Source organism: Brassica napus, chromosome C9, assembly GCF_020379485.1.
Source record: "Brassica napus cultivar Da-Ae chromosome C9, Da-Ae, whole genome shotgun sequence".
Lineage (NCBI taxonomy): Eukaryota > Viridiplantae > Streptophyta > Magnoliopsida > Brassicales > Brassicaceae > Brassica > Brassica napus.
This window is the reverse complement of record NC_063452.1, coordinates 49,536,587-49,556,446: the sequence shown is the minus strand read 5'-3', so window position 1 is coordinate 49,556,446 and position 19,860 is coordinate 49,536,587. Positions and strand designations below refer to the sequence as shown.

At 38.3% G+C, this 19,860-nt stretch overlaps 4 protein-coding genes, 1 non-coding gene and 1 pseudogene across 12 annotated transcripts; 3 read left to right on the top strand and 3 right to left on the bottom strand.

Annotated features, from left to right (window-relative positions):
* The first annotated feature begins 3,110 nt into the window (after nucleotides 1-3,110).
* Nucleotides 3,111-3,820, top strand: LOC106374546 (annotated as a pseudogene).
* Nucleotides 3,821-4,446: 626 nt separating this feature from the next.
* Nucleotides 4,447-4,528, bottom strand: TRNAS-CGA. Its single transcript has one exon. It is a non-coding gene; the product is annotated as a tRNA-Ser (tRNA).
* A 122-nt stretch (nucleotides 4,529-4,650) lies between these two features.
* LOC106373298 (cinnamoyl-CoA reductase 1) lies at nucleotides 4,651-6,257 on the bottom strand. Its single transcript, XM_013813492.3, has 6 exons — nucleotides 6,030-6,257; nucleotides 5,772-5,944; nucleotides 5,501-5,686; nucleotides 5,266-5,428; nucleotides 4,999-5,185; nucleotides 4,651-4,919 (listed from the first exon to the last, which is right to left on the bottom strand). Exons 1-6 carry the CDS (start codon nucleotides 6,145-6,147, stop codon nucleotides 4,775-4,777), a joined length of 972 nt encoding a protein of 323 aa, XP_013668946.2. The 5' UTR covers nucleotides 6,148-6,257; the 3' UTR covers nucleotides 4,651-4,774.
* A 56-nt stretch (nucleotides 6,258-6,313) lies between these two features.
* Nucleotides 6,314-8,170, top strand: LOC106376292 (glucan endo-1,3-beta-glucosidase 9). Its single transcript, XM_013816361.3, has 2 exons — nucleotides 6,314-6,815; nucleotides 6,971-8,170. The coding sequence occupies exons 1-2, from the start codon at nucleotides 6,466-6,468 to the stop codon at nucleotides 8,052-8,054; spliced, it is 1,434 nt and encodes a 477-aa protein (XP_013671815.1). The 5' UTR covers nucleotides 6,314-6,465; the 3' UTR covers nucleotides 8,055-8,170.
* Nucleotides 8,171-8,480: 310 nt separating this feature from the next.
* Nucleotides 8,481-11,810, top strand: LOC106376291 (transcription initiation factor TFIID subunit 15b). 8 transcript variants are annotated; one of them, XR_007328888.1, is made up of 8 exons: nucleotides 8,481-8,739; nucleotides 8,864-8,984; nucleotides 9,112-9,724; nucleotides 9,853-10,003; nucleotides 10,086-10,164; nucleotides 10,635-10,903; nucleotides 11,068-11,135; nucleotides 11,335-11,810. XR_007328888.1 is itself a non-coding variant. In XM_013816360.3 (6 exons), the coding sequence occupies exons 1-6, from the start codon at nucleotides 8,571-8,573 to the stop codon at nucleotides 10,753-10,755; spliced, it is 1,254 nt and encodes a 417-aa protein (XP_013671814.1). In that variant the 5' UTR covers nucleotides 8,481-8,570; the 3' UTR covers nucleotides 10,756-11,020. The 8 variants fall into 8 exon arrangements, 1 of the variants encoding a protein (XP_013671814.1); XR_007328887.1 differs by having other exon boundaries at nucleotides 11,309-11,810; XR_007328884.1 differs by having other exon boundaries at nucleotides 11,065-11,135.
* Nucleotides 11,811-16,895: 5,085 nt separating this feature from the next.
* On the bottom strand, nucleotides 16,896-19,705 carry LOC106373297 (glutathione S-transferase T3-like). The gene is made up of 2 exons (XM_013813491.3): nucleotides 17,261-19,705; nucleotides 16,896-17,158 (listed from the first exon to the last, which is right to left on the bottom strand). The coding sequence occupies exon 1, from the start codon at nucleotides 18,129-18,131 to the stop codon at nucleotides 17,262-17,264; it is 870 nt and encodes a 289-aa protein (XP_013668945.2). The 5' UTR covers nucleotides 18,132-19,705; the 3' UTR covers nucleotides 16,896-17,158; nucleotide 17,261.
* Between the last annotated feature and the right edge of the window lie 155 nt (nucleotides 19,706-19,860).

The following is a 19,860-nucleotide window of genomic DNA, read 5'->3' as shown; positions in this document are numbered from 1 at the left end:
GTGTATAGTTTCTTGAATTTTCAAGTTGAGACTTTAATTTGATCTTGAGATATATGTTCTCTTACAATCACTTATACAAATATACCCTAAACTCAAATTCAGTTAATATATGTTCACTTATATATGTTCTCTTACAATCATTTATACAAATATACCCTAAAACTCAAATTCAGTTAATATATGTTCACTTATATATGTTCTCTTACAATCACTAAACTATAGCCTTCATTTTCTTACAATTGACGGAACTTAGCCTCATCATCTCTCTCTCTTTAACTCTTTCTTCTTGTACAAAATGACGAATCCGATGAGAGAGGAAGCAGCAGGATGTCGGATCACCATACATGACACTGGAAGAGAGAAGCTTCTTCTCTAACCGACCATGATCGAAGACGACAACCACTGCTATAGATCTGTCTCAGATTTTTGAGTTTTTAGATCTATGTTGTTTATGCGACTGATTTGTCTTTTGAATGGTATAAGTCAGCTGTTACGTTCCTATAACTCAGTCATCGAGTGTAATTTGTTTCGCGGCGTTTCGTATTTTGGGCGGGAACAAACTCATTCCTTCAACTCTGAGCACAATACTAAAACTTTAATCTTTTCTTAAATTTGAATCTGAATCCCTAAACTATAGAACTATAAGGTTATAAAAATTATAAACTCATCCGTAACGGAAGCATAAGTCAGATGTAATTTGATTATAACTCAGCCGTAACGTATGCATAACTCAGTCGTAACGTATCTGAATAGTATAAGCCAGCCGTACAGTTCATATAACTCAGCCATCGAGTGTAATTGTTTCGCGACGTTTCATATTTTGGGCGGGAACAAAATATTTTGGGCGGGAACAAAATTATTCCTTCAACTCTGAACACAATAAAACTTTAATCTTTTCTTAAATTTGAACCTCAAACCCTAAACTATAGAACTATAAAGTTATAAAATTATAAAGTTTATCTTTTGAACACAATATTAAAACTTTAATATTTTCGTAAATTTGAACTTCAAACCCTAAACTATAGAACTATAAAGTTATAAAAAATTATAAACTCAGCCATAACGTATGTGTTGGAGACTCACTTTATGAACTAAAGTTATCATATTCAGATGACACACCATCTGAATCATCAAACATATAAAATCAGCTTTCAAATTCATCATCTTCTTCGTCTTCTCTCATTTTCTTACTTTTTTGTTTAACTCTCTCTTTTTCTTACAATTTACAGGACTTAGCTTCTTCATCTCTCTCTCTTTGAGTCTTTCTTCTTCTGCAAGACGACGAATCCAATGAGAGAGAGAGAGCATTCTTGCAAGATGTCGAACGCATTCTTGCATGATATCGGACCGCCATACATGACACTGGAGGAGAGGAAGCTTCTCTTTAACCGATCATCATCAAAAACGACGACGACTGCACTAGATCTGTCTCAGATTTTCAATTTTTTTAAATCTATGTTTATAGACCTAGTTGCGGAAACAATAATTACCAGATCCATAAGATCTCAGAGAAAGATGAAGAATAAGATAAAAAAGATAGATAAAAAAGGTGAAGAATAAAGATAACATATACCATTATTTTACTGTTGTAACATTAGACTAGTGATGACATGGCAAATCCGAGTTGATGACATGGCGGATGACATGGAAAATCGGTTAGTCAACCGCCAAACGAATATATAACTCAGCCTAAATAAATCAGCTCTCATGTACAATGTAAGTCAGCCGAAACGTGGATACTATTTCAGTAATTAATCTTTTGCTAATAAATCAGCCGTAATTAGGATGCAAAATCATAAGTCAGCCGTATCGTCAAATAAATCAGCCGTCAAACGAATGCTATTTTAGTAATTAATCTTTCGCTAATAAGTCAGTCGTAAATAAGCTGAGTTTACTGTTAATCCATCCATTTATGGCTGATTAATATAACTCAGCCGTAACAACATCCCATAAGTCAGTCGTAAATTCAATAACTCAGCCAGTCGATGTTCATTAACTCAGCCGTGGAAACATAACTCAACCATGTCTTAATTATAACTCAGCCGAATTTTCCAGAAATCAAACAACTGATGTATAAGTCAGCCGTAACGCGTGTACGTAAGTCAGTCGTTATCCAATAAATCAGCCAGATTTCTGTAAATCAGCCGCAACTAACAGCTGACTTATGTTCTTAAGTCAGTTGTTTTCTCTTAAGTCAGTCGTGTTGTTTAATTCAGCCGCAACGTAGCAATAACTCAGCTGTAACGATGTATATAGCGATTTACGGCTGACTTAATGAAAACACGGAACCGAATTCATACATGGCGCCGGGTTTTTGCTTATGTGGCACTAAAAAGTAATGGCATTCTTGTAAATACGTTTTTTTCATAACATACAAAAAAGCACGTTTGGTATAAAAAAAAAGACAGTAATAATAAAAAGATTTGTATGGTTCTAGTCAATTATCCTATTATTCTATTATTTTAACCAAGACGCTTCAGCTTGGTTTCAGGAAGAAGCACAGTAGAACGAGTGCGTTGGATTCGATTCCTGAGTATGAAAGCGGTGATTCTCAGAAAGGCAGCTCATCTGTGCTTGATTTCAGGTAAGTTTCAATTGCTGCTTCACTGTTTCTCAAGATTATTACAATGTTTTTTAATAGTATCACTCTGTTTTTATACAATATCATGGAAGGATCCTTGTACCCAAATAGTCATAAAATAAAAATAAAATCTCATACCTAGTCATAAAATAAATACTCAGCCCAATACTCCACTGGGCCTCGCCGCTGATATTCACCAAAGCCCAACACCTCAGATACAGCCAAAACACAACGGCTCTCTGAAGCAGCAGAAACAGAGCAAAGATGGTACGTACGGTGGTGAAGACGCTCTCCCGAGAAAAAGCAGATTTTGATCCTCTCCAAGCTTTAGCCGATGACTCACCATGACAGCTAACGATGTAGATAAGGTTTACTTGTTCTCATCTAGATCCTTCCATGAGATTGTATAAAAACAGAGTGAGTAAAAGCATATCCTTAGGAAAAAGTTTACATCTTTTTCATCCCCTCTTCATCTTAGACCCTCAAAGATTCACAAACACAATCAAGAACCCTAATATCCAAATCACAGATGGATTGAGAAACCTCCACAGCGAAGAAGGCAGTGGCAACAGTAACGAGTTCCACCTCATCGCCAAGCCGCTACGAGGCACAGAAGAGACGAGACTGGGACACATTCCTTAAGTATCTAAAGAACAGCGAGCCACCTCTATGCCAGTGTCGTTGCAGTGGCGCACACGTCATCGAGTTCCTCAAGTACCTCGACCAGTTTGGTAAGACCAAAGTCCACGTCGCGTCTTGTCCTTTCTTCGGAGAGCCGAACCCACCGTCTCAGTGCACTTGCCCTCTCAGGCAGGCTTGGGGAAGCCTCGACTCTCTCGTCGGCCGCCAAAGGGCTGCGTTCGAGGATATCGGCGGCGGTGCTCCCGAGTCAAACCCTTTCGCTGCTAAGGCGGTTAGGATCTATCTGAAGGAAGTGCGTGAAGCTCAGGCTAGGGCTCGAGGGATTCCCCACGGCAAGAAAAAATGGAAACGGCCTCGTGCAGCCAAGGCAACTCTAAACGCCGATGATGGAGGAGGTGGCCGTGGAAGTGGTGTTGCTGCTTTGGTCGTTTCTGCAACTATGGTATAGTAGAAATGCCCGTTGCTAAATCTAATTATAGTGTTCTTTGCTTTTTAAATTTTATAATTTGCGTATTCGTATATTTGAGTTGTGAAATGCAATTATAAATGGAAAAAAGACGATCGTAGATTATTATAATATGGTTCGTATTATGTTTAGTTATCCTGTATACACGTTATGTACTCGTTAATATAAACATGATAGGGAAAAGAGGAATTATGGTTTTTTTCAAAAAAAGAAAAGAGGAATTATGGTACAAGCTCAAGATCCATTTATCTTATAAATGGCAAAAATGTATTTATAAAAAATAGTGGGTGGTCTATAATTAAACATTTGATAAGGACTAGTGGCCAACCTACAACTCTTAATCATTTCATAAATCTCAAACTCAAAGCATTTTCTTAGCACACAAAAGTTAGCTAAGTAAATATATAGATAGTAGCGATTATTACATGATCTTCAGATCCATGGCTAGTGCTTTGGAACTCCGCAGATTAGTAAGATGGCAGACTAAAATACTGATCATGCTCATGCATGTTAACATTTCCCCCATTATCTTCAAAGAAAAAGAATTTTGAAAATGATCATAGTTAGTAGTTGTTTAAAATTATGATACAATTAAAAACTACATAATCTTATTTTGGAAATAGAAGAAAATGGTAAATGAAACCGTTTAGACTTGTCACTACTCATCACTAGTGTAGGAGGTGATGTCCGTTACGGACATGAAGTAAGGCATATATTTTGGAAACATGAGGAAATAGCAAATTAAAAAAAAAAGAAACGTCGACAGCAGGATTCGAACCTGCGCGGGCAAAGCCCAATTGATTTCGAGTCAATCTCCTTAACCACTCGGACATATCGACAATTTGTTTAGAGAGCAACACGAAATTTATAATAGAAGTTACTTAAAACCGTCAACTAAGAGGTCCAAACTTAATTGTATGTTTGATAATAAGAATCTCAGAGCTGATTCATTCACAGGGAATAAATAATAGTTGGATCTTCTATATTACAACAAAGTGCAGCTTATTCAAATTACAAAGTCTTGATAACATGATATGATTCTGCTGCCACCCTAATTTGCTCACTGCTAGATTAAGCAAATGAGTTTAAGAGATAAATCCTTTGCTTTTAAGACTCTCCACACCATCCTTGATGATAACCTCCGTGGAACTGAACTCTAACCCCAATTCCATCAGCTTCTTTGCTGCGTTATTGGCTCGGAGTAAACCCGGTTGAGTCTCTCTCGGCAACCTAACACATATTTCCCAATGCAAGTTATTGAGAGTTATATATATACTTTGGCTTAAAAGAGAGTTTGTGACATTCTTACTTGGGGACACTGTAATTAGGATAGAGTTCAGCTACTTTGGCTACGAAATCACCGTAGTGAGAGATGGCCTCAACGCACAAGTGTCTTCCTTTAGCAGATGGGTTCTCATAGACAAGTATATGAGCTAATGCCACATCCTTGAAATGCACCGAACCCATGAAGAAGTTCTCGTATGTCTCTGTACACCCTGTGGAATACATCATTCAAAAAGAGGCTTAGTCACATAGACCAATTTCAAATATGTGAATAAAACAAAATAGAATATACCCTCAAGGAGGCGTTGAAGCATGAGTAAGCTAGCGTTGATGGATGGAGGAATGACAGGACCCATGACGGTTCCTGGATTCACCACAACCACATCCAATCCCTTCTCCTCGGCAAACTCCCAAGCCGCCTTCTCAGCAAGCGTCTTAGAAAGTGGATACCACAACTACCAAACAGCAAAAGAATCAAATTCATATATATAATCAAGAAAAGATGTTAACTAGAGAAAGTAACATACTCCATTTTGCTTGCAGAAGTCTTCATCAGCCCAACACTCCTCGTTCTTGATCTTATCAGCTGGCCAGTTAGGGCTTGGAGTTATCGCCGATACGGAAGACGTCACCACAACCCTCTTCACGCCGGCTTCTTTCGCCGCCGTCAGTACATTTAAGGTCCCCTTAACCGCTGGATCAAGTAGTTGCTTCTGTGAAAAGTACATGCATACACTCAAGTGAACTAATCATCATTGGTCCATTTAAAGGTAAGATTTTTGGGATTGGGTGTTAAACCTGTGGATCTTGGACTGCGTCGACAATACAGGGTGATGCGAGGTGGAAAACGCCGGCACATCCGTTGACGGCGGCGGAAACGGTGTCGTACTTCAGTAAATCCATCTCGAATAGATGGAGGCGCGTGGCTGCTCCTTCGAGAGCTTCCAGATGTTTGGTCTCTTTCTCATCCTCTGCAGCAAAAAATTCAATGGCGGTTAGTAGGAAGATACTGTTACCGGGAGGCGTGATTGACGAGGTGAATTGGATAAAGATTACGGAGGTTTTTCACGGTGGCGTGAACGGAGTAGCCGCGGAGGAGAAGCAGATGGACGAGCCAAGACCCGATGCAGCCACTGGCGCCGGTGACACAGACTACTTCTCGTTCCGTCGACATCGATGATTTTTGCTTAGAGAGTTAGAGCGTTTCAGTTTCAGACAGTAAAGTAACTCTTTCGGACTCTCTCTCTCTTTTGTCTGTATGTATAGAAAATCGAGAATGTAATGCCACGTGGCACAAGGACTTTCGCGAGATTGATTATCGGTGCTGCTGATAAAATTTAAAGCCCAATAATATAATTTAAAGCCCAAGTTTTAAACCTCATGGTGTTTTGGTAAGTCATAAAACGGCACGCAGTTCTTTTTGTTTTTAAACATGGAATGTCTTTCTTGGCCTGACAGTATCGTCCGTTAATCGAGGAGCTTCACTGAATTAATGAATCGTCGGCTGTATCTCCTCCTCCTCCTCCTCCTCGTCACGGCGGAGATAAGCATCACGAAATTCTCCGCCGTAGCCATCGGCGTGAACTGGGGGACGGAAGCTTCGCACCCTCTTCCGCCTTCAAAGGTCGTAGAGCTTCTGAAATCCAACGGCATTGCGAAAGTGAAGCTCTTCGATGCCGACCCAAAGGTTCTCCGAGCTCTCTCGGGTTCAAACATTGGCGTCACCGTAGGAATCCCTAATTCCATGATTAAGAGCTTGAATGCGTCTAGAAAGGTAGCAGAGAGTTGGGTCCATGACAATGTCACTCGTTACTTCGACGGCGGAAACAGAGTTCGAATCGAGTAACCTTCTTCCCCCTTCTCTTCCACTTTCCCTTATAACTAGATTCCGAGCTGAAAGTTTCCTTTTTTAGACCAGTTTCTTGATTTATAGAGTTATTTATTGGACTTATCTTTGAATAATGGTTATGAATTTAGCAACTTGGATCGGTTTGCAGGTACGTGGCAGTTGGAGACGAGCCGTTTCTCCAGAGCTATGGCAATCAGTATAGGCCTTTTGTCATTGGAGCAGCGATGAATATCCAAAACGCTTTAGCTAAGGCAAGCTTGGCAAGTGCAGTGAAGGTCGTTGTCCCTTCCAGCTTCGACTCCTTTCTTTCTGAATCCGGTCGACCTTCCTCTGGACACTTTAGAGCTGACCTCAACAAGACGATGATCGAACTCCTCTCCTTTCTCACTAGGCATCACTCTCCCTTTTTTGTGACGATCTCTCCGTTTATAAGCTTCCGCCAGAACAAGAACATATCCCTCGACTTTAGCCTCTTCAAAGAAACAGCTAAAGCTCACAAAGACGGACGTAAAGCATACAGAAACAGCTTTGACCTTAGCTACAACACGCTTCTCTCTGCGTTGTCCAGTATTGGGTTTCCGGATGTGGATATCGTCGTGTCGAGGATCGGTTGGCCTACTGATGGAGCAGCAAACGCCACGTCAACGACTGCTGAGGCCTTCTTGAAAGGATTGATGGGTCACTTGGAGAAAAAGACTGGCTCTCTGGCGCGCCCTCCGGTGGAAACCTACATTGAAAACCTCTTGGACGAAGATGAGAGAAACGTATCTTCTGGGAACTTTGAGCGGCACTGGGGAGTGTTCACGTTCGATGGTCAAGCCAAATACAGTTTCAGCTTCAACCACAACGCAAAGAAACTGGTGAACGCGCAGAACGTTCAGTACCTTCCTCCTAAGTGGTGTGTTGTGAACAATAACAAGGACTTGTCAAATGCCTCAGCAAAAGCGTCAGAGGCGTGTTCTGTCTCGGACTGCACGTCAATACTCCCTGGTGGGTCGTGTTCGAGCATCGGATGGCCGAGAAACGTGTCGTACGCGTTCAATAGCTTGTATCAGCAAAGTGATCACAAGGCAGAAAGCTGTGACTTTGGTGGACTTGGTTTGATCACTACCGTTGATCCTTCTGAGGATAAATGCAGGTTCTGGATTCAGCTCGACACTTCTCATTCATCTCCTCACATTCCTATTTTGTTTCTGAGCTTGTCTCTCCTCCTACTCTTCCTACTGTCTTGACTTGACTAACGTTGTAGTTACACTGATCTTGAGTTTTGCCTTACTCTTCCTACTGTCTTGACTTGACTAACGTTGTAGTTACACTGATCTTGAGTTTTGCCTTATCCTTTAGACTTGAGGATATATTCTTCATCAATGCTAAGTCTGTGTATTCGGTTCGATTAATTCAAGTTTCCGATTTTTCGGTTTTCAATTTTGATATACAAATAAAAACCGCACTGAAATCGGTTCAAATTGGTCCGGTTTGGTGTATTTTAAGTCAAGAACCGGCAAATATCAAAAAGTTTATTGGATCACACTACTCAGAATTGATTTAATTCTCTGAAAAACATCCCTTATGAAAACTGTTATTGGGCTGGGCTTCAAAAAGGTTGTGTCTGAGACGGTGTCGTTTTAAGTAGAGAGCAATGTTCAGCTCAGATGGTAGTAGAAAAAACGCGACAATTGTTTTAACGTAAAAAGGCTCACAATTAGCTAAGAGTATTTCGGTCTGTTGTCTATCGCAAACCCTAGGTGATGTCTGGGACGTACAATCAAGGCGGCAGCGGCGATGGTGCGCCTATTCCGTCGTACGGTGGTGATGGATACGGAGGAGGTGGAGGTTATGGAGGTCGCAGTGCCTCTGGCGGAGGTGGATACGGCGGACGCGGTGGTTACGGTGGCGGCGGCGGTAGAGGAAATCAAGGTAGGGATTTAGATCGTTCTAGATCTGACGGATTCTTCCTTGTGATTCTTTAGATCTCTAGCTTTGTTTATTCCGTTGAATTATTACTTTCTTTTAAATCTGCTAATGATTTGATTCGATTCAGGCGGTGGTGGTGGATATGGTGATCGCGGTGGAAGAGGAGGTGGCGGCGGCGGGAGAGGTGGTGGTGGTGGTGGTAGAGATGGTGGCGGCAGAGATGGTGATTGGCGTTGCCCTAACCCAAGGTAATTGCTGCTTTAGTCTATTAATCTTCGGTTTGACTAGAATCCATTCTTGCTGCCTGTGTAATGATTGGAATTGGATTCTCTGTTGAATAGTATGTTTACACTGGAAACTGTTTTGTATATATAGTTGTGGGAACGTGAACTTTGCAAGGAGACTTGAATGTAACAAGTGTGGTGCACCTGCTCCTTCTGGCACCGGTGACCGAGGAGGTGGCCGAGGTGCCAGTGATCGTGGTGGTGGTCGTGATAGTGGTAGGAGCTACGAGAGTAGTAGATATGATGGTGGCAGTAGGAGCGGTGGTGGTGGTGGCTCTTACGGTAGTGATAGTCAACATAGGGGTAATGGTTCTTACGGTCAGGGTCCTCCACCTCCTTTGGCGGCTATTCCATCCTACGATGGTTCGGGCAGTTACCCTCCTCCACCCATGGGGTATGGAATGGAAGCAGTTCCCCCGCCTTCAAGCTATGCCGGTGGTCCACCTTCGTATGGTGGTCCCACAGGGGGTTATGGCGGTGATGCACCGAGCACTGGTGGTCGGGGTGGTAGAGGTGGTGGCTACGATGGTGGTAGTGCTCCTCGACGCCAGGAACCTAGTTATGAAGATGCACCTGCTGAAAAAGTCAAGCAGTGCGACGAGAATTGTGATGAAACTTGTGATAATGCCAGAATATATATCAATAATTTACCTCCGGATGTGACAACCGATGAACTCAAGGATCTCTTTGGTGGCATTGGACAAGTAATTACTCTGGTCTTTTTACTTCCGTTGTGTCTTTACATCTCGGAATGAGAGCCGTAGATTCTTGTTTCTGTATTTGTTTATTGGTGTACTTATTGAGAGTGCACTTCCTGTTGAATCTATAATAGGTTGGAAGAATCAAGCAGAAGCGGGGTTACAAAGATCAGTGGCCATATAACATCAAGATTTACACTGATGAGAAGGGAAAGAACAAAGGTGACGCCTGCCTGGCTTATGAAGATCCTAGCGCAGCACACTCGGCAGGCGGCTTTTTCAACAGTATGTACCATGAAATTGCTGTCTAGTTTTTTTGAATTGCTTGAAAGTTCTACTTTGTGAACGATGGTGGATTGTTTTGTAGATTATGAAATGAGGGGGAACAAGATTAGTGTAACGATGGCAGAGAAGTCTGCGCCTAAAGCTCCTGCTTTTGACCAGAGGTAGCTTTTCACATTTTCGTTCTCGTTGCTAGTTAGCTGTCACCCCTACTACATCTTATAGATTTTTGTTGGGAATATTTCTTCCTGTTGTTGCAATGTCGGCTTTTTTTTTGTTGTTGTTTGTAAGAACTGTATGGACCTTCTTTTCTTCTGGTGGAGCTACTTAGTACACTGCTCTGTATGCCATCAAAACTGCGTCTAGATCTATATAGGAAACAATCCACTATCTTATCTCTTTATTTTTAGCTGTGGCTGTTTTTTTTATTTGTGAAGATTTCTTTGTTTATGCTTCTTCCAATCATAGTTTTTGGCTATATAAAGCATGTTATAGTAATTCCCCAAACAAGTTGCTTCTTTAGTTGGCCTTCCATGCTCTATATGTCTCGACCTTCTTGTGTTTTGAGTCACTTTAAGCTGACTTTTATCAGTTGGTGATAATGTGATTTTTACAAAACTTGTGAATGGTGCAGAGGCGGTGGTAGAGGAGGAGGAGGTGGCTATGGTGGTGGTGGGGGAGACAGAAGAAGAGATAACTATGGTTCAGGACCAGACAGAAACCACCATGGAGGAAACCGTTCTCGTCCGTATTGAGAGAAAGCGCTGAATCAATGAATCAGCTGTTATGTATTCTAAGAGTTTGATTGTTGACGGTTTTGGGAATTTTAGTTAAATGTTGCATTTTGATGAGGAAAATGTTCTATAAATCATCATATATTGGAGATACAAACAAACAAAAGAGGTAGGTTTTTGTTCATTTTGACATTGAGCAAAATAAACCCCTTTTACTCCCTTAGTTTTTCTTGCTTTGTTCTGTTTCTTTTGGGGATCGATTATTTATGCATGTGTGGTTCGTGTTTTTTCTTTCACAATGTGAAATTTTTGTTGTTTTTGTTTTTATAGAAGGGAGTGGAAAACTACCTCCAAAATCCATTGCAAATTGGTGGGTAAGATAGGGTTCATGATGATTTCAGGTGAGTGCATTCATCTTCTTTCACTTCCCCTTTCTACTGCACACATCCCTTTGTCATTTCTCTTCTATTCAACATAGACAAACTAGTCATATGCTCCATCTTGTAATATTCAACTCATTTAGGCAAACATACAATTCGTGAAGCTATTATTCTTTTCCTTCTTTCTATTATAGCACATATGTTCCATGACAAACGGCAGGAGTGGGGGCTCAGCTAGGCACTCGTGTCTGATCCGTGGAACCTGCAGTATGCTTTGAAATTTCAAAGACCAGCTTGATGAATCTAGTGCTACCGAGATCCGGTTTTTTTTTGTAAGACCCGTGAGGCTATAGCTGGCTCCGAGTATTTACAAACTAGTGGCGGTTTTAGGTCAATATAAGTAGTTCCAAAGAGAGGGTATCTCGTCAAGTCTTTTAGATGCGTCTTGATACGACAATAGCCAATTGGGATATTGTTGATGTCTGAGTTAGACCTGTTTGATATTTCCTATAGTTGCCGACATGTTCTGAAAGAATAAAAGGATCTTTAGTCATTTGTTTATTACTTTTGTTATTTGTTTTTACTAGTCGTCTAAATTTGTTAGTTGATAGAATCCATCGTAACTGGAACTGCTTATGTTGAAAGTGTAAATTCTACCAACAATAAAAAAACGTAATGGATTCCCTTATTTTGTGATTTTATTTCTTAATTCGACAAGGATCCTCTTCTCAATGGTGTAACCACATTATTTTTGGTTTAACGCTCTGCACCTACCATCACATTGTGATTTTAAATTCGCCCACGTAGTACAGAATTGGATGTTACACAGAAGTGTGGTGGACTGTAGTTGAGAATCAGTACAACTTCACAACCTTTAAACCTGAGAATTGTGGATCACTTTAAATGTGTAAAAATACTAAAATCCAAATCTTATAGCAGATTACATATTTTATTTTTTTCAGTCGAGTGCTCTTGAGATAAAATTGGATTAACGAGTTCAAATCCAAATTTATGTTCGACCAAACTTGCGATTCTTTTTTCTCGCTTCCTATACAACTTCCATATGATTTAAATTTAGTCGTTCATTTTATTTGTTCTCGTACCAGACATCTGAAAATTGCATATACTGTAATGAACCTGATGCATCCGTCTTCTTCAACAAATAAAAAGACAAAACAATTTTTAAACCTTACCTGTTACCATCTCGTTTACAAAACTCTCACCGATGCGGGATAGAGACATACATACATATACATTAAAGCAAGAAGAAGCCATGGAACTCAGGATGGATAGCGCCATTACATATACAAAGACATGTAGTAATGGTGATGAGTCATGGCGCTATCCCTCCTGAGCTTTACAGCTACTTCTCTACTACGCCACCTGCGTTTTGCATGCATATGCATCTTCCTCTCCACATATGCGTTTCTCTACATGCATGCATGTAGATATGTAATGTTAGAGAGGAGCTTCGTCTTGGATCACGTTGCTGTATTTATAGTCTCAAGTGTCCTAAATAAACTGTACCAGTTTTTATAATATTCAGCATTTTAATGTATTCCCATACCCGCAATAAATGTATTTTTTACTAAGAAAGAAGAATCTGAAAGAATATATTATTCATGTATAGTATTATAGATTCAATGATATTTGAAATATTCTATTCAAAATAGGTAAAAATTCATCTTTTATGTAGTACGTTAAGATCCGCGCCTTGTGCGAAATAAACATTATATATATAAATTGTTTTATATATTATATGTTTTTACATATTATGAAATAATAAATATATATTACACAATTAAAATTCAGTAACTATTACATAGATAATTAAATTGGTGCGAACATATAAATCAATTTATTAATCCAAACAATATTTTTAATATTAATGTATATTGAATGATGCTTTATATTCATATGATTTTTTGATCATTTGTATATTTTATATCAAAAACTTTAAATTACTGATAACATAATTTTCATTGTGGGATTAATAGTTTTAGTAATTTATAATTTTTTTAAAATTAAGTTGTCAATGTTTGTTCAAAGCTTTTATCCAAAAAAAATGTTCTAAGTAAATTTCAAAATTAAAATATTTATGTATTTTATATGGTATACAGTTTAATTTAAAACGATATATATATATATATATATATATATATATATATATATATATCTTTGAATGTTAGTAATTAATTAAATTATATTTTTTATTTATATGATTTTGTAATCATTTGTATTTTGTAATAATCAAAATTTTAAACCATGGATCACAAAATTTAAATGTGAAACTTTTAATAGTTTTAGTAATTTATAATCGTTTTAAAAAATTCAAAATATAACATATACAGAAAAATCTAAATTTTTATAATATGGTTGTTTAATTTATTTTAATAGTTTAAAATTAAACAAATATGGTAGAAGATATACTAATTTTTATCAAATATTTATTCAAAATCATTAATTGTTATACATATTTTTTTCACATTAGAAAATTCCATAATTTTAATTTAAGTAAATAATAAAGAACATTAATAATAAATTTATGGTTACTATAGAAAAAATTTATTATATAATTAGATGGATCATCTCATTTCTCTAATCATACCAGTGATGACACGTGGGTACAAAAAGAAGTAATAGTTTTCAATTAATATATAGGGGATACATTTAGAGAAATTCCCTAGATAGTCATTTTTAAGTTTTTGTCACAAAAATAACATTCAATGAAAAAAATGACAAAAAAAGTTTTATTAAAGGGTAAAAGTACATTTTTACTGTTAACTAATCTATACTTAGGGTTTATAGTTAAGGGGTGGAGTTTTAGAGATAAAGTTTCAAATTTTAAAAAATAAAAAATACGTATTTAAAATTTCAAAATAAAAATGAGATATTTTGATCATTTTTTTAGGGCTATTTTTGCGACAAAAATTTAAAAATAGATATCCGAGAGAATTGCCCATGCATGTGCGTTATAGTAGAGCTAATTATGCGAGAATGTTAACCACTGATAAATACAGTATATCTTATAGTAGAATAAGATTTGTGAATCTTCCTTTTCGTTAAAATTACAATAAATAAACGATGATTTATAGATTAGTACTGTTGGACTACAGTACACTTTAATTTATAAGTTACAATTTAACAGTGTTTAACAAATCGCTTTAGGCGGCGCCTAAATCCGCCTATGCAGCGAATTTTGAGCGAAACAATTTAAAAAAAAAAAAATTGGTCTAGATTGGTATAAACGTTACCTAATCAATATTTTTTTATAAAGCGTATGATTATCGCATAGTAATTTTATGAACATTGAATATAGCAATGAAATACGTCTAGATATATAGTGTATTGACTGGCTCCGTGACATAATGTTTTATACGGTAGTGTTTACTGTTTGGTAGCTAAGCTTTTATATTCTCCACGGCGCAAATTCAGCATGGCCACAAGTCTTCGGTTGGACCAGACACTGAACTAAAAGGAAACGCGGAAACCATTTATAAGTAGGAAAAATGAAATAACTGTGTGGAAGAACGTAAATAGCGGTGATGCATTCAATATTGGATGTAGGTGGATCTCTATTTGTCTTTCGTTTCAAAATATTATTAATGACTATAGAGTACTGTTATAATTTGAGAATCTAGACCTTCACAATATATATATACTTGTCTAGCTGTGACTGTGTGATATGTAAGCACCAGAACATGATTATTGGAAGTTCTTACGGTGAAGTTCTTAGCGAAATAAAAGAACCCGTCTCTTAACTTTTAACTAAAAAAATTAAGCACCGGTTCTTAAATAAGAGTTTTAAGAGCCGGTTCTTAGCTTTTTTAGTTAAAAATTAAGAGACGGGTTCTTATATTTCGCTAAGAACTCCACTCTGAAAACTCCCCAATAATCATGCTCTAAAAGCACCATTAACCCAAGATCTAAATTAGGGGTGCTTATGGTTTTTTTAATGATTTTTAGTTGTAAAAGTGATTTAAGAAGCAATGCTAAGAACCCTGAATATTTTCGTGCTCCAATGGGAAGTTCTTATTTTGGGGTTTTTTTTAAAAAAAATTTGAAACATTATTTTTATTAAAGATGAAATTTTTTTATTCAATAAAACATAATAAAAGAAAACATTTAAAACATATATTTTAAATGAAAACATAAAAATAAAGATGAGTAAAACAAACGAGAATAATTTAAAAGAAGCATCCGAGCTCAGTTGTTATCGTCATCATATCCAAATTTACTCCATATATGTTCAACCAAATCAGCTTTCAGTTGATGATGCATTGGTGTATCACGAATTCTTGTTCTAACATCCATCATATTGGCGATATTTGAAGGCATATTTGATAAAAAAAATCGAGATCGACATGTGAACCACCAGTGTCTTCTCCTTGTTGGAACTCTGAAACATCAAGTAGAGTATATCCATCCCGTTCGTCTTCTACTATCATATTATGGAGTATTATACATGCTCTCATAATCTTCTCAATTTTGACTTTATCCCAAAAAAGTGCCGGATTTTTAACAATGGCAAAGCGAGCTTGCAAGACTCCGAAAGCACGCTCGACATCTTTTCGGACAGCTTCTTGACGTTGAGCAAATAAAACTGCTTGCGGGCTTTGGGGTAATGGAATAGATTGGATAAAAGTTGCCCATTTCGGGTAAATACCATCGGTGAGATAGTAAGTCAAATGATACTCTCTTCCATTGACGGAGTATGTGACTTGCGGAGCCTGACCGTTTATTATGTCATCAAAAACAGGTGAGCGATCAAGAACATTGATATCATTTAAGGTACCTGGAGGTCCAAAAAATGCATGTCATATCCAGAGATCATATGAAGCAACCGCCTCTAAAACGATTGTTGGTTTACCCGAACCACGACAATATTGCCCTTTCCAAGAGGCGGGACAATTCTTCCACTCCCAATGCATACAATCGATGCTTCCTATCATCCCGGGAAATCCACGATGCTCTCCAACATAAAGTAGACGTTGAAGATCAGCCGGTGTTGGTCTTCTTAGGTATTCATCACCGAACAAATCAATTATTCCTTCCACAAAATTCTCCAAACATGACCGAGTTGTAGTTTCACCGAGCCGGAGATATTCGTCGACCGTATCAGCCGCATTACCATATGCCAAGAGACGAATGGCAGCTGTACACTTTTGGAGTGCTGAGAGACCAAGCCTGCCAAGACCATCTGGCTTTTGGCGAAAGAAATCAACTTCGTTGGAGAGTCGATAAACAATGCGCATGAACAATGACTTGTTCATTCTAAAACGTCGTCGGAAATAATTTTCAGGATACGTTGGAGTCTCACTGAAATAATCATTCCATAAACGCACATTGTCTGCTTCACGATTTCTTTCGATATAAGCTCGTTTTTTTCTTTTTTTTCTTCGTTCTTCTTGATCACCATTAATGGTTAATTTCTCAAGGGTTTGATCAAAACATCTCTCAAAGGCTTGATCAAAACATTCATCAAATTCATTATCTAGAGTGTTTTGAGAAGAAGAAGCCATATATGGTGATTGAAAAGAAAAGATGAGTAAAGAATGAAACTTTGGGGTTTTAGAATCAAGAGGGGTTGTGGGTGTTTTTTAAATTCAAGAGTGAGGTTGTCGGAAGTGTTTAAAGAGAGAACATGATGTTTAAAAAGAGAAGATTATTGTTGGTTTAGAAGAAAGAACTTGAGACTAAAGAGAGAACTTGAAAATGTCTTGCTTTGATCTTTGGTTCAGTGAAACTATGAGGAGAGAAAATGAATTGGTACTGAAGAAAGACAGAAGCATGAATACTTTATAATATTTGATGACACAAGTCTCGTGAAACCAAATAATAATACAAGTCACATGCATACAAACGAGACTCTAGGTCCGTGATAGAAAATAACAAAAGTACAATAGCAGAGAAACAAGAGTACAAACACAATACAACCCGTGACATTACAACCCGTGAGAAGCACAAACATTATAGCATACAAACAAGAGACAAGAGTACAAGCACAATACAACCCGTGACAGAAGGATGCTCCATTCATTCACCTGAAAACAAAAAGAAGATACAAAACATTAGAAACATATATACTAAACAAAAATTTATGCAACAAGATAAACTACATAACTTATACAACAGAAACCACTTACTCTAATTAGACATTAACTCATCAATGAGTTTCTTCTTCAAACCTTCTTCATAAGCCGCAAGAAGTTCGGGTTTAGCAATGAGACTGTCCAATAACTTCATCTTGGACAGCCTTTCTTTCATGTCTAAATCTTGCTTCTTGATGCCCCACATTGTCTGAAAATTAGACAGGCCATTCCCATCAAGCACTGTCTTCTTAGACATCCTTTCTTTGCTGCATCCTTTCTTTGCTGCCTTAACACCTTGAGGACGCTTTTTTCCTCCATCATCAGTAGCAGAATGCTCCATCATCTCTGAATCATCCTCACACATCCTCTTCTTGGAGCTTCCATCTTTTTTAGCAGTAGACAAGGCGCACCACTTCTGGTCATTACGCAATTCTGTCCAAGCATGCTCTAGAGTGAACTTTTTGTTATGGTTGGTGAAGAAGATTTCGTGTGCTAGCTTGAGGACATCATTCTCATTTTGCCCACTTGTTTTCTGTCTGGTAGCTGCTTCATATGCATCGCAGAACTTGCAAACGATGTCATTGATCTTCTGCCAACAATTCTTGCAGTGAGATGCCTCTCTCTTTTCACAGCCAGCAACCTTAGGACTAGCATTGTAGTACGCATCAATTCTTGTCCAGAATGCAAGCGACCTTTGCTCATTCCCTATTACTGCATCTTTGCTCATGTTTAACCACGAGCTGATGAGAACAATATCGTCTGTAGGCGTCCAGGTTCTTCGTTCTTTATTACGACTGGCTTCAGCAAAGTGCAAATCTTCGATGCCTTCAGTAGCTAAGAAGGGAACTTGCGTTGAAGAAACACTTTGCTGACTGTTAAGTAAATCAACAAAGTTTGCAGACTCGGTAAATGGATGAAAATCCATTTCTTAAGTGAAAGAGGAGTTGGAACAGAAGCGTTTCAATGATGGAAAAAATAAACAACAGATAGGAATCTGTTGGAGTTGGAAGAGAAAGAAAGAGTTTTAAAGAGGGAAGAGAGAAACAACACACTCGCATTGAACACTCACATTGAACAAATTTGACTTGACTCATATCTAACTGCTATTAATTACCAGCTCACAACCATAATCAACCACAAAGCAAGTAATTTATTAATGACAATTCATTTCTTTTTCACACCCAAAGTTTTAAATTTGAACTCTTAAACAATGGCAGAGTTTTAAAGATGGAAATCAAATCAAGACTCAAAACTACCTAACTCAACAACACGCAATCCTTTTCTCAGTTCAACCTCACTTCTATTAATTACCAACATCAATTCCAACTGACCAAAACATTTACTACCTAACTCAACCATAAACCTTTAAATGAACGGTTAAAAGATGAGAAAGAAATGTACCTGTATTGCTCCACTAAATGCAATCCTCTGCTTTGCCGATTCTTCTTCATCCACCTTGATCCATGCAACTCAACAGACAAACACACAAGAAAAAAAACAATTCAGGAAACAGAGACAAAGTTTTTAAAAAACAGACAAAGGACCATTCATGACAAACAGAAACAAAACAAAATTTAGGAGAGTCGATTCAATTCAGACCAGAACCAAAATCATATAATAGAACTCTTAAACAACTAAGACAAGAACCATTCGTGACACTCGATTCAGTTTATACTATCTCCATTCAATTTCATACCATCTCAACTCAATTATAAACGAGCTACGAATATAACCAAAGCTTTTTATCAAAGTTTCAATGCATTTGACAGATAAAATCGTGTTGAAGTTTTACCTGTATCGCAGACGAGAATCAACGCTTCATTGTAGTTGTCTTGTTTGACGAACCTTCGTCTCTTGCTCCGTCCATCTGGAGAAACAAACACAGACACAAATCATAAGGCTGGAATGAACACAATAAACTAAGAAACAAACACATGCATAGCTTTACCTTTCTTTGATTTCGAAGAGGAGAGCTCCAGCCGCGAGAGAGGTTTGAAGTGATTCTTCGTTGCGGTGAGCCGTTGAGAGAGAGATGTAGCCTTTTCATCCTCGAGGAGATCGACACCGCGAGACGCCAACAGATTCAAGGAGATCGACACCGCGAGACACCGGGAGACGAACCGCTTTCATCAACGATTGAGATCACCGTCGATTGATCACGGAGGCGTCGAGGGGAGATCGGTTTCCTCGAGAGAGATGGGTTCGGCGGAGTCGTCGAGAGAGAATCAGAAGAGACTTGTGTCTCGAGAGAGAGAGAGAGAGAGAGAGAGAGAGAGAGAGAAAAGGACACGGAGGCGTCAACAAAATCGAGAGAGACGGGGAGAGATCACCGCCGATTGATCACGGAGGCGTCGAGGGGAGATCGGTTCACTCGAGAGAGATGGGGTTCGGCGGAGTCGTCGAGAGAGAATCAGAAGAGACTTGTGTCTCGAGAGAGAGAGAAAAGGACGCGGAATCGTCGAGAGCACAACACGTGTCCAGTAAGACGCGGTGCTTGAAAGGCTTAATTAAGCACCGGATTCTCTATAATTACTTCATTTTTTTTTTTTTAAATAAAAAAAACACTAAGCACCCCATTAAGCAATTGCGTTAATGGTGCTCTAAGACCACCTCCATCAGTGTTTCTTAGCACATGTTTTAAACAAAAAAGAAAA

Excerpts from the sequence above, each read along its gene's own strand:
- LOC106376291 (XM_013816360.3), top strand. The coding sequence starts at position 8,571 with ATGTCTGGGACGTACAATCAAGGCGGCAGCGGCGATGGTGCGCCTATT. Across the intron at positions 8,985-9,111 it reads TGGCGTTGCCCTAACCCAAG|TTGTGGGAACGTGAACTTTG; the intron begins GTAATTGCTGCT and ends TTGTATATATAG. Across the intron at positions 9,725-9,852 it reads TCTTTGGTGGCATTGGACAA|GTTGGAAGAATCAAGCAGAA; the intron begins GTAATTACTCTG and ends AATCTATAATAG.
- LOC106373298 (XM_013813492.3), bottom strand. The coding sequence starts at position 6,147 with ATGTCGACGGAACGAGAAGTAGTCTGTGTCACCGGCGCCAGTGGCTGC. Across the intron at positions 5,945-6,029 it reads CGCCACCGTGAAAAACCTCC|AGGATGAGAAAGAGACCAAA; the intron begins GTAATCTTTATC and ends TTTTTGCTGCAG. Across the intron at positions 5,186-5,265 it reads GCTTCAACGCCTCCTTGAGG|GGTGTACAGAGACATACGAG; the intron begins GTATATTCTATT and ends TGTATTCCACAG.
- LOC106373297 (XM_013813491.3), bottom strand. The coding sequence starts at position 18,131 with ATGGATTTTCATCCATTTACCGAGTCTGCAAACTTTGTTGATTTACTT.
- LOC106376292 (XM_013816361.3), top strand. The coding sequence starts at position 6,466 with ATGAATCGTCGGCTGTATCTCCTCCTCCTCCTCCTCCTCGTCACGGCG. Across the intron at positions 6,816-6,970 it reads GGAAACAGAGTTCGAATCGA|GTACGTGGCAGTTGGAGACG; the intron begins GTAACCTTCTTC and ends ATCGGTTTGCAG.